This window comes from Perognathus longimembris, chromosome 6 (assembly GCF_023159225.1).
Source record: "Perognathus longimembris pacificus isolate PPM17 chromosome 6, ASM2315922v1, whole genome shotgun sequence".
In the NCBI taxonomy this organism is placed as follows: Eukaryota; Metazoa; Chordata; class Mammalia; order Rodentia; family Heteromyidae; genus Perognathus; species Perognathus longimembris.
Window position 1 is genome coordinate 70,638,752 of NC_063166.1, and position 15,118 is coordinate 70,653,869.

At 43.6% G+C, this 15,118-nt stretch overlaps 1 protein-coding gene across 2 annotated transcripts in view; it reads left to right on the plus strand.

Annotated features, from left to right (window-relative positions):
• The window catches only part of Rpn2 (ribophorin II), a 52,821-nt gene that overhangs the window by 31,765 nt on the left and 5,938 nt on the right, over window positions 1-15,118 (plus strand). For both annotated transcript variants that reach the window (XM_048349137.1, XM_048349138.1), the window contains exons 10-15: window positions 4,820-4,911; window positions 6,031-6,145; window positions 9,021-9,215; window positions 10,295-10,381; window positions 11,374-11,469; window positions 13,199-13,274. In XM_048349137.1, the coding sequence (XP_048205094.1) occupies window positions 4,820-4,911; window positions 6,031-6,145; window positions 9,021-9,215; window positions 10,295-10,381; window positions 11,374-11,469; window positions 13,199-13,274 (661 nt within the window). The remainder of the gene's footprint in view (window positions 1-4,819; window positions 4,912-6,030; window positions 6,146-9,020; window positions 9,216-10,294; window positions 10,382-11,373; window positions 11,470-13,198; window positions 13,275-15,118) is intronic.

Genomic DNA, 15,118 nt, shown 5'->3' on the forward strand with positions numbered 1-15,118 from the left:
GTCTTCAGAACAAATGCACAGTGGGATCTTGATTAGTTGGCCTCAGTGGTGATGGTCAGGAGTCCGTGAGAAAGCCCTGAAGTTGATAATGTCCTTGTTAGTGTGGTTAGGATGTGCTCAGGAGCCTTGCACCAACCTTCACACATCTGTTTATGTGTCTCCATTTCTTGAAAAGAAGAGTGATTTTTTTTAAGCATCATTTTTATTGGGTAATATTTAACAGAAAAAGTGTATGATGAAGACTATATGTAACCCACAATCTCATCGCTGAAATCTTACATTTTAGAAGGAATAAAATACGTTTATGCTTCATTTTTTTCAAAGTATAAAAAGATATAGAATGAAATAGAAGAGCCTCGTCCCACACTCTCAGTCCAGTCCTCCTCCTTAGAGGAATCCATCATTAATAGTTTTTCCTGCATGTGCTTTAAAAAACAAAAAAAGGATAGAGGGCCAGGAACATAGCTCAAATGATATAACTTTTACCTAGCATGTGCAGGCCCCTGGGTTCAGTTCTCTGCACTGAAAAATAAAGAAAAGGAGTAAAAAGCTAGGATGCACAGGAACATATCCTTTGTTACATAAACAAAGGTATCATTTGGTAAAGAGTTGTATTTCTTGCTTTGGGACTCCAGCTTTAGTCTTGAGAGTCTTTTCAATTGAAGGCTGTACCATCCCTCATCTTCCAACACTCCTGTCCAGATTCACTGACAGAAAGTGGTGCTGCCTAGATTTGCTGTGTAAGTCGAAGCTAATAGCTCCCTGTCTTTCCACACACATATCTGCCTTGTTCATTAGTTCCCTCCCTCCCTGCATCCCTCTCTCTCTTTTATCTCCTTTCTTTCTTTCTTTCTTTCTTTCTTTCTTTCTTTCTTTCTTTCTTTCTTTCTTTCTTTCTTTCTTTCCTTTCTTTCTTTCTTTCTTTCTTTTGCATGTATGCTGGCATTGAGTCTTGAAATCAGGGCCAAGGCTCTCCCTTAGCTTTTCATTCAAGGATGGTACTCTACCATTTGAGCCACAGCTCTACTTCTGGCTTTTTGCTGGTTAATTAGAATAAGAATCTCATGAAGCACAGTCACTCACACCTGTAATCTTAGCTACTCAGGAGGCTGAGATATGAGGCTTGAGGTTCAAAGCCAGCCTGGGCAGGAAAGTCCATGAGATTCATCTCCAATTAACCACCAGAAAACTGGAAGTGGAGCTGTGACTCAAGTGATAGAGTGCTAGCCTTGAGCTGAAGAGCGCAGGGACAGTCCCCAGGCCCAGAGTTCAAGTCCCACGACTGACAAAAAATAATAATGAAAAAAACAATCTCACAGGGGCTGGGGATATGGCCTAGTGGCTAGAGTGCCTGCCTCGTATTCATGAGGCTTTGGGTTCAATTCCCCAGCACCACATATACAGAAAATGGCCAGAAGTGGCGTTGTGGCTCAAGTGGCAGAGTGCTAGCCTTGAGCAAAAAGAAGCCAGGGACAGGGCTCAGGCCCTGAGTCCAAGGCCCAGGACTGGCAAAAACAAAAAACAAAAAAAAAAACAATCTCACAAACTTTTCCACCTGGGCTGGCTGCAAAGCAAGACCCTCAGATCTCAGCCTCCTCATTAGCTAGGGTAACATGCTTGAGCCACTAGTGCTCACTATCTTGTTTTTCTTAATTGTTCCACAGTATGTCATCTACCATTATTTAGTTTGTTTTCTATTTATGGACATTTAGTTGGGATAGTGATTTTAAGATCAAATTTACTAATCAATGAATCAGTCCTTAAGAGAGAGAATGAAGAGGACTTAATCTGGTCAAAATTGGTAAAGAGGACAGAGTCCTTCAGATGAAGTCAGATTGTTTTCATAGCATAGAGTATTGCTAATTTTCTACTTCTTCCCAAAATGGAAGGTGCCAAGCCCTCTACACGTCTTTCTTAGCCTTCCTGCTGTGGAGTTTTCCACTCCACTCCGTAGTCAGGGCCCACCTCCTGTGGCCTTGGTCACCATTTCTTCACCTGAGTGTCCACTTTCATAGCACTTTGCATCTGATTATAGCTGTGGCTTACCTTTGGGACAGAAGGAGCATTTCACCATCCCTGTAGGGCCCCTGTGCATGTCCATGCACCATAGGAGAGGTAGGGATGCAGCTTCAGCGCACGGCTTGCTAAAAGCTGGTGGGCCAGTCAGAGCTTTTTTTTTTTTATTAATTGAACATAAATTTTTTTACAAGGTGTTGTGCAAAGAGGGTGCAGTTACATAGTAGGGCAGTGTGTACATTTCTTGTGATATCTTACAACCGGTTTTTCCATCCCTTGTCTAGGTCAGGTAGACCCATATGCAATATACAATGTATCAAGAACATATACAGTGTTCACAGACTTGGTCTCTACTGTCTCTCCTTCTCCCTTTGTTAACAGTCATATATCAGGGAGATCATGCCCCTTTGTTTTCTGTGTTCTAGGCTTGTCTCACTCAACATTATTTGTTCGAGTTCCAGTCAGAGCTTTTAGGCTGCTGTTTTGCTTCAGCTCTCTGCTGGCTTGTCTTCAAAGAGAAATGCCATCAGTACCTTTCTGGGCTGAGCTTCATACAGCTAAGCTTGCGCTTAAGTCCTGTGAGTTATGAGGCTATTTGGGGAGCCCTGTGAGACAAAGTAGAAGCTCCTAGCTCTTGTTGGGGTGAAGATTCTGTTCTACCCCCTGTCTACTTCCTCCATTGTCATAACCACCCACTTGCCAAGATTCATTGACAGGTAATGATGCTAAATATCATCCTACCAATAGGTGGCCACATATCCTAAAGTATGGTAGTGTCCTTACAACTTCTGATCATAAATCTTGGCATTCAAAAATTTTTAAGTGGGCTGGGAATATGGCCTAGTGGCAAGAGCGCTTGCTTCATATACATGAAGCCCTGGGCTCGTTTCCTCAGCACCACATATATATATAAAAGGCCAAAAGAGGCTCTGTGGCTCAAGTGGTAGAGTGCTAGCCTTGAGCAAAAAGAAGCCAGGGACAGTGCTCAGGCCCCGAGTCCAAGCACCAGGACTGACTGGTAATTGAAGCTGTTTCCACTGAACAATTACACGGCAGCAGAAAAGGTGGTTGTCAAAAGGATTATTCTTTATCTTTATCCCTTCTTAATTTTTTCTTTGTACTGATTTGAGGCTGTCACACCTCGACACAGCATTTTAGAAGAATGCTTAAGCTCTCCTTCAGCTGTTTGCCCTACCTGCACTCTCTGTTCCTTCATCTTGACTTAAGCTGTATACCAGTATATCGGGCAAGGATTCCCTTAAGCACTGCATTCAAGCCTGTCAAATATTTGGGAGGCTCACAATGTTTGTACATAAAAGCACCTTGGCTGTGCGTGATTTGTACATTCAAACTTAGGTTTTTAACTCAGAAATTTCCAGTGAATAGACTCAACATACTTTCTCTTTTGGATATTTACATTGCAATCTGGTGTTTAAATTTTTTATTTACTGGCCTTAGCTATCCTCTTCTTTGTGGAAATATTTATAGGGAAAGAGTCAAGATGGACTGCTTTGTGCTAATAATGAACTCCAAATTTCACCCGCATCAGACAAATGAGCTTTACTTGTGCCTGTGTGAGGTGTCTTTAGGGAGTCAGCCAGAGGCTCTGCTTCATGCCATCTTGTCCCTCTCTCTGAACACTGTGTCCATGAGAGTCATGCACACTCTTAAAGCTTCTACCCAGAAATGACTATGTACTTCCTCAGCCAGAGCAAGTCATGTGGCCATACTTGACTCTGTGTGGGCAAGGGAGCCGAATTCTATTACATGGGCAGAAGGAGAATGAGAAGACTTTAGCCATGTGTGTAGTTGCATGCCTATAACCCCAGCACTTAGGAAGCCAAGGCAGGAGGAATGAGAATTTGAGGTCAGCTTGGACTACATAATTAGCTGGACTACATAACTAAGCACATGGTGCATTTTGACTGTGTGAGTTTGATCCAGGCACCATTATTTACTACCTAAGAGTGGGCAGCTTAATAACTATTCTCTCATTTATTCACCTGAAATAGCACTATGTTACAAACTTGTAAAGATTAATGAGATGATCTTTACAAAGCTAGTACCTTTCACATTATAAATACTCCATTTGTTGTTATTAGTCTCAGTACTCAGTGACTGAATTATTTAAACATTTCTGCTTAAGGATTTCCTCTATTTTAAAGGCCACACAAAAAGTCCACATTTGGGGGGGCTGGGAATATAGCCTAGTGGTAGAGTGCCTGCCTCATATATATGAAGCCCTGGGTTCGATTCCTCAGTACCACATATATAGAAAAAGCCAGAGGTGGTGCTGTGGCTCAAGTGGTGGTAGAGTACTAGCCTTGAGCAAAAAGAAGCCAGGGACAGTGCTCAGGCCCTGAGTTCAAGCCCCAGGACTGGCAAAAAAAATAAAGTCCACATTTAAAAATATATATCCTCTTGTTTTTCTTGTAATGTACCATCTAACCTAAGGCAAAGAGGGATAAAAAGATAAGAATCAAAGACTTAGTCTCTCAGGCCTCAGGATGGAAGAGGTGGAGCATACTTACCTGGCTAGGTCAGTTTTACATTAAGGACTTGTGATACTCTGAAGACTTCTGCCCTAGGATTTTTTTTTCTTGTGCCTTTGCTTACCTTTAGGAGTAAAAAACTTTGGATTGGAAATGTAGCTCAGTGATAGAACAATTTTCTATTGTGTGCAAGGTCCTGGGTTTGATCTCTAGCACTGCAAAAACAAGGAGTAGAAATTTTGGCTGTGTGTAGTTCATTACTTGTATATGTACCAGTTGACTTGACAATTGTTTTCTGGTCCTTGCTCCAGCTCAGAGTCAAGATCTCCACTGAAGTTGGCATCACAAATGTTGATCTTTCCACTGTGGACAAGGATCAGAGTATTGCACCCAAGACCACTCGGTAAGTAGGACACCAAATGGGCATTAGGGGACAACATATCTAAGCATCATACACCTTCAGTTGGCCTGCCTTCTTTCCTTCCTTCCTTCCTTCCTTCCTTCCTTCCTTCCTTCCTTCCTTCCTTCCTTCCTTCCTTCCTTCCTTCCTTCCTTCCTTCCTTCCTTCTGAGGCTTGAACTCATGGCCTGGGCACTGTCCCTGAGGTTTTTTACTCAAGGCTAGTCCTCTACCACTCTGAGCCACAGCTCCATTTGTGGTTTTCTGATGGTTTAAGGGAGATAGGAATCTCACAGACTTTCTTATCCAGGCTAGCTTCAAACTATGATCCTCAGATCTCAGCCTCCTGAGTAGCTAAGATTATAGGTGTGATCCAACAGTGCTCGGCCCAGTTGGCATTTCTTTGTCAGCAACAATCTATCCTGTACCCCAAAATTTAAGATGTTCTCATTCTCGTGGTTCTTCTCCAGGGATTCTGCTGGGTAGCTAAGCAGATTGGCGGGGCCAAGGGGGTGGGGTCAAATGTGTTTAGTCCGCAAGTTTATTTCTTTCTTTGTCAGTGAAGGAAGCACTATATTAATTTACATTCTACTGCAGTCTTGTCATCACATTCCTGAATTTACTGTTAATGGCTTCATGGCAGCTTTTTTTGGCTCCTGGTGGGTCTGAAATGAGTTGGAAGCCTCCTAGGTTCATGGAACTGAGATGGCAAGTACTTTGCCCTGAGGCTGCCATTCCCTTCCCAGTGCTTTCCATGAACAGCATTACTTCAGAATTGCTTTTTTTGTGTGCCATAGTGGGGTTTTGAGCTCAAGGCCTCATGCTTGCCAGGCAAGTACTCTGCTGTTTGAGCCATGCCTGAGCTCTTTTTCCCGTGGTTCCTTTTAAGATTGGGGGTAAGGGGTCTCATATTTATCCTTGGCCCAAACTGGACTACAATTCTATTTAGCCTCCCCCGCTTAAGACACTGACCAGCATTTTAGTGGTTGAGATGTGGGGTCTACAACAGTCTGTCTACCATATGGGTGGTGCAGGGGGAGGGAAAGATATATGCTTTGCCTTTTCTCAATGATAATTCAGATATTGTCCCAATGTAATGTGATTGTATGATGTCATTTTTCAGGGTGACCTACCCAGCCAAAGCAAAGGGCACATTTGTTGCAGACAGCCATCAGAACTTTGCGCTGTTCTTCCAGCTGGTGGATGTGAACACCGGTGCTGAGCTCACCCCTCACCAGGTCTGGAAAAAGCTTCCCTCCTCCACCTCTGTTCTCCTGGCCTGAAGCCTGTAGGCATTCCAGAGCATCCATGTGCTGTAAACATGAGTAGGAGAAAAATTCTCCCTCATCTTCACCCTGACCCTGCGCCCTGATAGTCCTTCCATTCTCCCTCTGTGCTCTGCACCTCTCCTACCTGTTCTGACCCTTCACTTGTAATATGTACCACTTCTGGTTTTTTTGTCGGTTGTGGGGCTTGAACTTCCGGCCTGGGCACTGTCCCTGAGCTCTTCAGCTCAAGGATAGTGCTCTACCACTTGAGTCACAGCTCCACGTCCATGTACCACTTTTTGAAAGATTAGCTGGTACTTAGAAAATGTATTTAGCCAGGTGCCAGTGGCTCATGCTTGTAATCCTAGCTACTCAGGAGATGAGGTCTGAGGATTGTAGTTCAAAGCCAGCTCAGGTGAGACTCTTTATCTCCAATTAATCATTTTTTTTAAGTCGAAAGTGAAACCTTGAGGAAAAAAAAAAAAACTGAGGGGGAAAAAAAAAGGGCCTAGGAATATGGCCTAGTGGTAGAGTGCTTGCCTTGTATTCATGAAGCCCTGGGTTTGATTCCTCAGTGAGTGGTCCTATGGATCAAGTGGTAGAGTGCTAGCCTTGAGCAAGAAGCCAGGGACTGAGTCCAAGCCTCAGGACTGGCAAAAAAAAAAGAAAGAAAGAAAAAAGAAAAAAAATGTATTTAAGGTAGATTGGCACTTAATTGGACCTTTTTAAAAATATAAATGTATTTTTTAAAAGGAATGTATTGGAATAACTCTGATAAAAGGAAAAGTAGACAGAAAACCCAAAGCATTTTTTTGTTGTTATTGTTCTAGCCAAAGCAGACTTTTCATTGTGGGGCTCTGAAAAGCAGCCCTTTTAAATGTATATCTGTACATTATATACTGCATTATATAAGCAGTAGGCCTTGATTCTTTAATGCATAGAATGAAAAAAAATGTACTCGAGATTGAGCACAGTACACATGCACTCTACCATAAAAAGAGAATTGTTTAAAAGATTTTCAGTCTATTTTCCCAGGAACCTAACATGGCCCCTTGAACTCAGACAGTTCCCCTGCCTCCCACCCGTCATCTTGCTTGATTGAGAAGAGCTACTCTTGTCTTTTATTCTACACAAAAGGTCAAGTGCAGTGTAAAGGAAGGTTCAGATAAATACTTTGAAGGCTGAAAGACTTAAGAATGTGCAAGCTAGCCAGCTTGGTTTAGGTGCCCTCCATTGATCATTAGCAAGACCCAGGAGGCCTTTGTGCTAAGCAGCAGCTAGCTTCAGAGTAGACCACAGGGTCAGTGGGTTTACCTGCAGACATTTTTGGTTCTGTTTATTTTGCCTGGCCCTGCTGCACCTGTGTCTCAAGCTCCTACTAACTCCTAGCACTGCATTCCCAGGTATTCTCTGTTCCTCTACCTCTCCCTCCCAGGCAGCAGGGCCAGGCCACTTAGCCTTGGCTAACTGACCTTTAAGCACTTCAAAATCTCTTAGCATTTTTTCTTCTCTCCCAGAAAGACTTTGCTGACCAAATAACACAAGGAAAAAACAAAGAAAAAAAATTCTAAGATTAAATTGAGAACTGAGTGTCTTGTTCTATACCTGTAATCCTAACACTTGGGAGTTCAAGGCCAGCCTGAAGTACATATCAAGACCCAAGACTGTATCAGGAGGATTTGGGTTAGGGCAGGGAGAATTGTGATGAACTATCAGTTAACTTAATTGAACTGCAACTGAATTCCGGCCCTGTCTCAGGTAGTGATGGTACTTTACAGATGAGCTCAGCAACCACTTGCACTTAACTGATAGACGAAAACTAGGCACCTGGGCTGCTCTGTCCCATTTACAGCCAAGACTGTGGTTGGGATCACCACATCCCCGGGTTACTGTCCCTAAATACTTTGATCTTTTCTGTTGTTGTTGTTGCCCAAGTGTATGTAGAGTTCTACTTTTTTGATAGATCTAACATTAGTGTTTGTGACCATGGCTTGTTCCTTATGATTGATAACTTGGAACCAACCTACCTTGAATCTCTGGAAAGAAAAACTGTGAATGGGTACTAAGTTTTGCTGTATTTATAAAGTACAGAAACCTTAGTTTCTTCTTCCATTAGAGGGATAAAGAGCTCAGACCCAGTATCATTATTACAGAATATTATTAGCTACTATTTGTTAATAGTGTATAACCAGGCTCTATGTGTTATGCTTTGCATACATTATTGCAGAGCAGTTCTACTATATGTAGAAGTTAATCTTGTGCCTTAAAAAGGAACAAATTATGGTTCAAGGAGGTTAAGTAACCTGGTCAGTAATAAGTAGGGTAGTCATACTGCTGGCCTTTATAGCTGGCCTTGCTCCATGACACTGCGCTGCTCTGCTCCATTAGAACTCTGCCTGACTTATGACACCCAAGCCTCTTCTACTAAATCTTTAGCTGGGGGCATTGGGAAATTGAAAATGGGCCTCTTCCAGTTCCACCTCATTTCCCTTCTTTTCACCCTCTGGTGAAGAAGTTAATTGGGCACTAAAGTGGCCAGAAGACTGGCAGAAAGAAGAAACTGCAGCAGTAGGAAAGAGCTTAAATCATCCACAAACTGGGCATTCAGCTTCTAAGTTGTAGTGAGTTGGCAGGGTCCCTAGATTACATTTCTTTCCTGATACCACCAAGAAGTTGTCTTTGAGCCGGAACTAGGGTGGAGTGGCCACTTCTTCCACTCTCCAGGGCAAGTCTGGCAGATCCTAGTACTCACAGTGATGAAAGAGCTGGCAGCCTGTCTGGCTGATTGCATGTTGGCCCCACAGAGAGTTTGGAAATGATCAGATTGTATTATTGTTACATCTAGACATTCGTCCGACTCCATAACCAGAAGACTGGCCAGGAAGTGGTATTTGTTGCTGAGCCGGACAACAAGAATGTGTATAAGTTTGAACTGGACACCTCTGAAAGAAAGATCGAGTTTGACTCTGCCTCGGGCATCTACACTCTCTACTTAATCATCGGTGATGCTACTTTGAAGAACCCAATTCTCTGGAATGTGGTATGTGCTGTGGTCAGACACAAAAGTCTCCTTTCAGGGACATGGGGCTCTTCCCCTGAGGCATGGCACTGGATCTTGTCTCTAACTCATGCCTGGCTTGGCACAGTATAGGTGCTTGATAAATATTAATGAGTGAAATGTAAACTTGACTTCATGAGTCTAGTAACCTGTGAATTCCTGTCAGTGTTATACTCAAGGAGTCTTCATGTTACAATCAGCACTGTGGATGAGACCCTGGCCTTTGAGATCTGGTATAGCCTCATGAGAGGGATAAACCTTAAGTTCTGCTAATTGCTCAGGATGGTGGTATAGGATAGTGAACTGTAGAATGTGCAAAATGCTAATAAGCCAAAGACTACCATTTGTCTATGGAGTTACACTTTACATAATGTTCTTCCTTTGCATACCTCACTTCTGATGGATGTGATGCCAGAAATGGTTTAAAAGCTGTGACTTGTGGCCTATGAGCAAGGGTTTAAGCAAGGGCCAGGACTTCTCAGAATGATATGTGGGGGCTCTGGGCTGTCAGGGCTGTTGGAGCCCTGAGCAGGGTGGAGAGAAGTAGGTAATAGGCTGGAGAGATGGTAGAAGCCAGGTTGGGACTTCAGTTGGGGCGGGTCCTCCTGCAGGACAAAAGGCACAGCTGCCTCTGCTCCTGTTGTGTTCAAGCCCCCTTTTCTTCTCTTCAGGCTACTTTTGAATCAGAGTGCATTTTCATTTCTTTCTTTTTTTAATGTGACTAAATCACACTTCCCAGGGACACCAGGCACTTTCTGATTACAACTCTTAACAGCCAGTGTACCAGCGAGGATTTTTGTATTAAGTAGTTATATGGGGCTTTTTCTTCCATACTAGTAGAAAATTGGAACTTGTGCTCTAGAAAGCATTTTCAACAAGTACTCATTTTGTTCTTGAAATTTTTACTGCCTCAATTTGTCACCTAATGGATCCAAAGTGATTGGACTTCTTGGAGCTTTTTCAGTTACGGTCCTCGATGGAAGTCAGGGATTGTCATCCTAACAAGGCTTTTTACTCCCTTCCCTGCCTTGTGTCTCTAAAGACTATCATTGTTTTTTCAGGCTGATGTGGTCATCAAGTTCCCTGAAGAAGAAGCTCCTTCCACTGTTCTGTCCCAGAACCTTTTTACCCCTAAACAGGAGATCCAGGTATAATTACCCAGAGGCCTAATTGACTAACCCAAAGGAGAGGTGGGGGCTGTGGGGGAGGGAAGCAAACCTGGAGAACAAATCTTAAAAACAAATAAATAGAAGAAAATCCCTAAGACTTGAATCTCTAACCAGCAAAAAGCCAGAAATAGATCTGTGGCTCTGTTTCAGTGGTAGAGCACCAACTTTGAGTAGCAAAAGCTAAGCAAGGAGTATAAGACCCTGAATTTGAGTCCTATACCTGGCACAAGGAAGGGAGGGAGGTTGGTTCAGTGGGAACAGTATGTTACAGCTCATAAAGCAGACAGTCAAAGAGCTCTCCTTCATTTAGTCCTCCCAGGAAGGCCGTGGCCTTCCCCACCTCCAGCTCTGAGCTGGACACTGAGACAAGGAGTGGTAAAGGCAAAGCACCTTGCCCTGATTCCACAACTGTACGATCCCTCTGAGCCTAAGCAGTCTCTGGCCACCCAGTCTATTGCTGACTGCTTCTGCTAGATTGCCTTGGCTCTGTGAGCCTCGCGAATTGCTCAGAGAGAAAAACAACAACAAAACAATAGCTGAGGAATGCTTGCCCAGCCTTGTGGTTTTAACTGGAAATCAGAAAGGGTAAGGAACAAAGTGTGTTTAGGGAATCCTTAGGAATCTAGAAGCTCTGTGAGGTTGAGACATGCCTCAGATGTTTACCCCAGCCATCTCTAGGCCTAGGCACCCTCTTTGCCACAACCCAGATGCCTGCCACTTAATGGGTTTCAGCCTCTGAATAACAATGAGTTTGAGCTAGGAAAGTTGGCCAAGCAGTAGCTAGGACCACCATGGTATCCTTGGGAAGGGAGACCTTTGGTCAGAAACCGGTGTTAACAAGAGGCGTAAGGCCAAGTAGCCACTTGTTGCCAGGAAGTGCTGAGTCTGAGAGCATTTCCTTTTCCCTGGCATCCATAGCAGCCCTGTGGCACATTCTGAAGAAGTCTTCCTGATGTGTCTTCTCTTGGCAGCACCTGTTCCGTGAGCCTGAGAAGAGGCCCCCCACAGTGGTGTCCAACACCTTCACAGCCCTGATCCTCTCGCCCTTGCTCCTGCTCTTTGCTCTGGTGAGTCGCTGTAATTAGCATGGGCAGCGTGTGTCTGGCGCCAGACTCGGCAGATGTAGCCTTTCCAAAGGAGGCTTTGTGTTCTGGCCTCAGCATGGCTCCGGAGGGGTTCAGCAGCTGTGACCTGAACCGATGGTCAAAAAATTGTAGACCAACTGAAATTCCCTATGATGGGGCAGTGGCCAAGTAAACTGATCCATTAACAAGGGGCATGAGAAAGTTCTTGGTAGCCACTAAAAGTGTGTGGTCTATGGTGCTCTACAGAAGTGTTCAGATGGGAGGGAGTATGAACAAAGCAAGGCCCAGTGCTGCTGGCTGGGAGAACCGGCAGCAGCTCTGTAAGCACAAATCCACCTGAAGTCCTCCTGACAGTGAGTGTTAATGAGCTCACCAGTGATAGAGCAGTGTGTGGCTTGTCAGCAGGGCAGATAGTTCTACATGCCAACATGCCAAGGCATACTATGGAAAGGAGGAGGCAAGAAGTAGGGTCGTGTGTTTAATGTGCTCTTTATGGAAATGGTTCTTTTTTTTTTTTTTTTTTTTTTTTGTTTGTTTGTTTTTTTTTTTTTTTTTTGGCCAGTCCTGGGCCTTGGACTCAGGGCCTGAGCACTGTCCCTGGCTTCTTCCCGCTCAAGGCTAGCACTCTGCCACTTGAGCCACAGCACCACTTCTAGCCATTTTCTGTATATGTGGTACTGGGGAATCGAACCTAGGGCCTCGTGTATCCGAGGCAGGCACTCTTGCCACTAGGCTATATCCCCAGCCCGGAAATGGTTCTTAATTACATTAATTTTTAGACATTTTAGTGCAGTGGAAGGACATTTTTATCTTTTATGTTCTTCTGTGCTGTTTGTATATTTTTTAACCAAGTAATTTGGGGTTTTTTCTATGTATCTTTTTTTTTTTTTTTGCCAGTCCTGGGTTGAACTCAGGGCCTGAGCACTATCCCTGGCTTCTTTTTGCTTAAGGCTAGCACTCTACCATTTGGGCCACAGTGCCACTTCCGTTTTTTTTTCTCTATATGTGGTGCTAAGGAATAGAACCCAGGGCTTCATGTATACGAGGTGAACTCTTTACCACTAGGCCATATTCCCAGCGTCTCTGTATGTATATCTTTTAAAATTATAAACATTAATTGCAAATCCTTAAAGTTCAGAGAATTTTGAGAAAAGGTCACTAGGTCTTTTCTTACTTTCAGGAAGTTGGCTTTGTTCCTACTCATTGGTTGATTTTGGCAATAGAAGGGTTGGTGGGTCTTTAGAAAGCATGGCACAAGCTTTCAGAAAGCAGATCCATCTCATACTTAAGCGACTGGCATTTCAGGAGGCACAGAACCTGCAATGAAAGCACGCAACTGCCAGCCACTTGTGCATCTCTTTGTTCTGAGAGAACGTAGTGCAAGTGTCAGGGCCTTCCTCATAAAAGCAGTCTCTGACCTTTCAGCTCTGTGGCTACACCTGTTTTAAGAGAAGGGTCATCATTAAAAATGATGTTCAGGTTCAAGAACCCATTCCTATTGGAGAACAGTGTCAAGCTGCCTTTCTAAAGATAAAAGGGAACACTTTTTCCTGAGGGCTTATATTAGGATGGTTGTCACTTGGAAAAATTCTGTCTTTCCAGTATGCATGAACATTAAAGTCCTGGGGCTGTTCATTGGATTAGCCTTAGCAGGGTATGTATTGTCTCTCAAGTTCTAATGTCTTCTTAATTTATTTCTTCACATGTGCAGTGGATTCGGATTGGTGCCAATATCTCCAACTTGACTTTTGCTCCTAGCACAATTATCTTTCACCTGGGACACGCTGGTAAGTGCCCCAGGCTGCTAATTCTGTTTAACCTCCTCTGACATTTTGCCTGCCCACAAAAAAGCCATGTTAAGTAGGCCCACAACCTATTAACTGTAATGACTTAATGGCATAACATTTCCCTCTTCCTCCTGGCCTTTTAGGACAGTTAATATGATGATAAACCTGTTTGGCTCATCAGCTTAGAACAGCTGTCATTATATCTAGCCTCATTGTACTGGGAAGCTGTTGGCAGGCCATTTACCCTCACTTAATAGCCCGGTTTGCTTCTAGAGATTACTCACTTAACGTATATTTACACTGAGCCATCTTCCTTTATGAAGAGTATTAGTTCAGTTTCCAAAGGTTATCTTTTCCCCACTGCATTGATCTTCACATTTGCTGTTGACTTGGTCTGGACAGTAATAGAAAACAGTCCTTTCCATAGTCAGATACACTATCTGCATTGGCATCTGGGAACTTTGGACCAAAATGGCCTCAATTGTAAACCTGTTGAGCATTTCTGAGACTTTGACCCTATTGTATCAGTGTTGGCTTACAGTTCACTTAGATGTCATTGTACTTTAATTCCAGGAGTCATTATCTCTGCATCATAGTCTGTACCTTTTAGAGGGACCTTTAGGTGTAGCCTTTATACTCCAGGCAAATATGTGTCTTTTTTTTCCTGGGGAAGAGAGAGTCCATAGCTTTGAGCAGATTTTCAGTGTCCATGACTTCAAAACTGGTTAAGCAGCTCTGCTATCGTTCATTCATCATCCTTCTGGCGAAAACTGACAGCATGACCTTTTCTTCCAAATAAATTACTGGACTTGAGTGATAGCTCTCCAGGGTTAAACTGAGCAAGACTTGAATATAAATTTGTGTAGTCTTGACTTTTCTTGCCAGTGTGCTTACTGTGCATGCTTCTGCATTTGGTTCTCTTTACAACTCCAGTGGGAGTGTACGGGGCAGAAATTATCCCATTTGACAGGTGAGAGAATTTGAAATCATAAATTAAGTGGTTGGTAAGGGCAGAGCCTGGGCCAGAACCCTAGGCTCAGTGCCAGTACCAAAGCCTTTTTTTTTTTTTTTTTTTTGGCCAGTCCTGGGCCTTGGACTCAGGGCCTGAGCACTGTCCCTGGCTTCTTCCCGCTCAAGGCTAGCACTTCGCCACTTGAGCCACAGCGCCGCTTCTGGCCGTTTTCTGTATATGTGGTGCTGGGGAATCGAACCTAGGGCCTCGTGTATCCGAGGCAGGCACTCTTGCCACTAGGCTATATCCCCAGCCCTGGTACCAAAGCCTTTTACTATACCTATCTCCTCAGTTTTTGCTTTCTTTCTACTCATAGTAGCAAATTATCCTTAATATTTTTGTTGTTGGCTTGATGGGGCTTGAACTCAGGTTTTGGGTTCTGTCCCTGAGTTTTTCTGCGCAAGGCTGGTGCTCTACCACTTTGAGCCACAGTGCCACTTTCGGTTTTCTGGTGGTTAATTGAAGGTAAAAGTCTCACAGAGTTTCCTGCCTGGGCTGGCTTTGAACCATGATCCTCAGATCCTAAGTAGCTAGAATTATAGGCATGACCCACCAGCACCCAGCTTTTAACATCATTTTAATGAAAAAGAAGATGCTTATCTATTTATATAGATTAAGGTTCAGTGGTAGAGGTAGAGCCTTTGCCTGACATATGTGAGACCCTAGGTTTGATCCCAGCACCATACAAAAAAGAAAAAAATTAATTCCAAATACAATAATATTTTAGATGAAACAAATAAAACACACTGGGCAGGGAATGTGGAGTAGCAGTAGAGTGCTTGCCTAGCATCCATGAAGCCCTGGATTCCATTCCTCAGCACTACGTAAATAG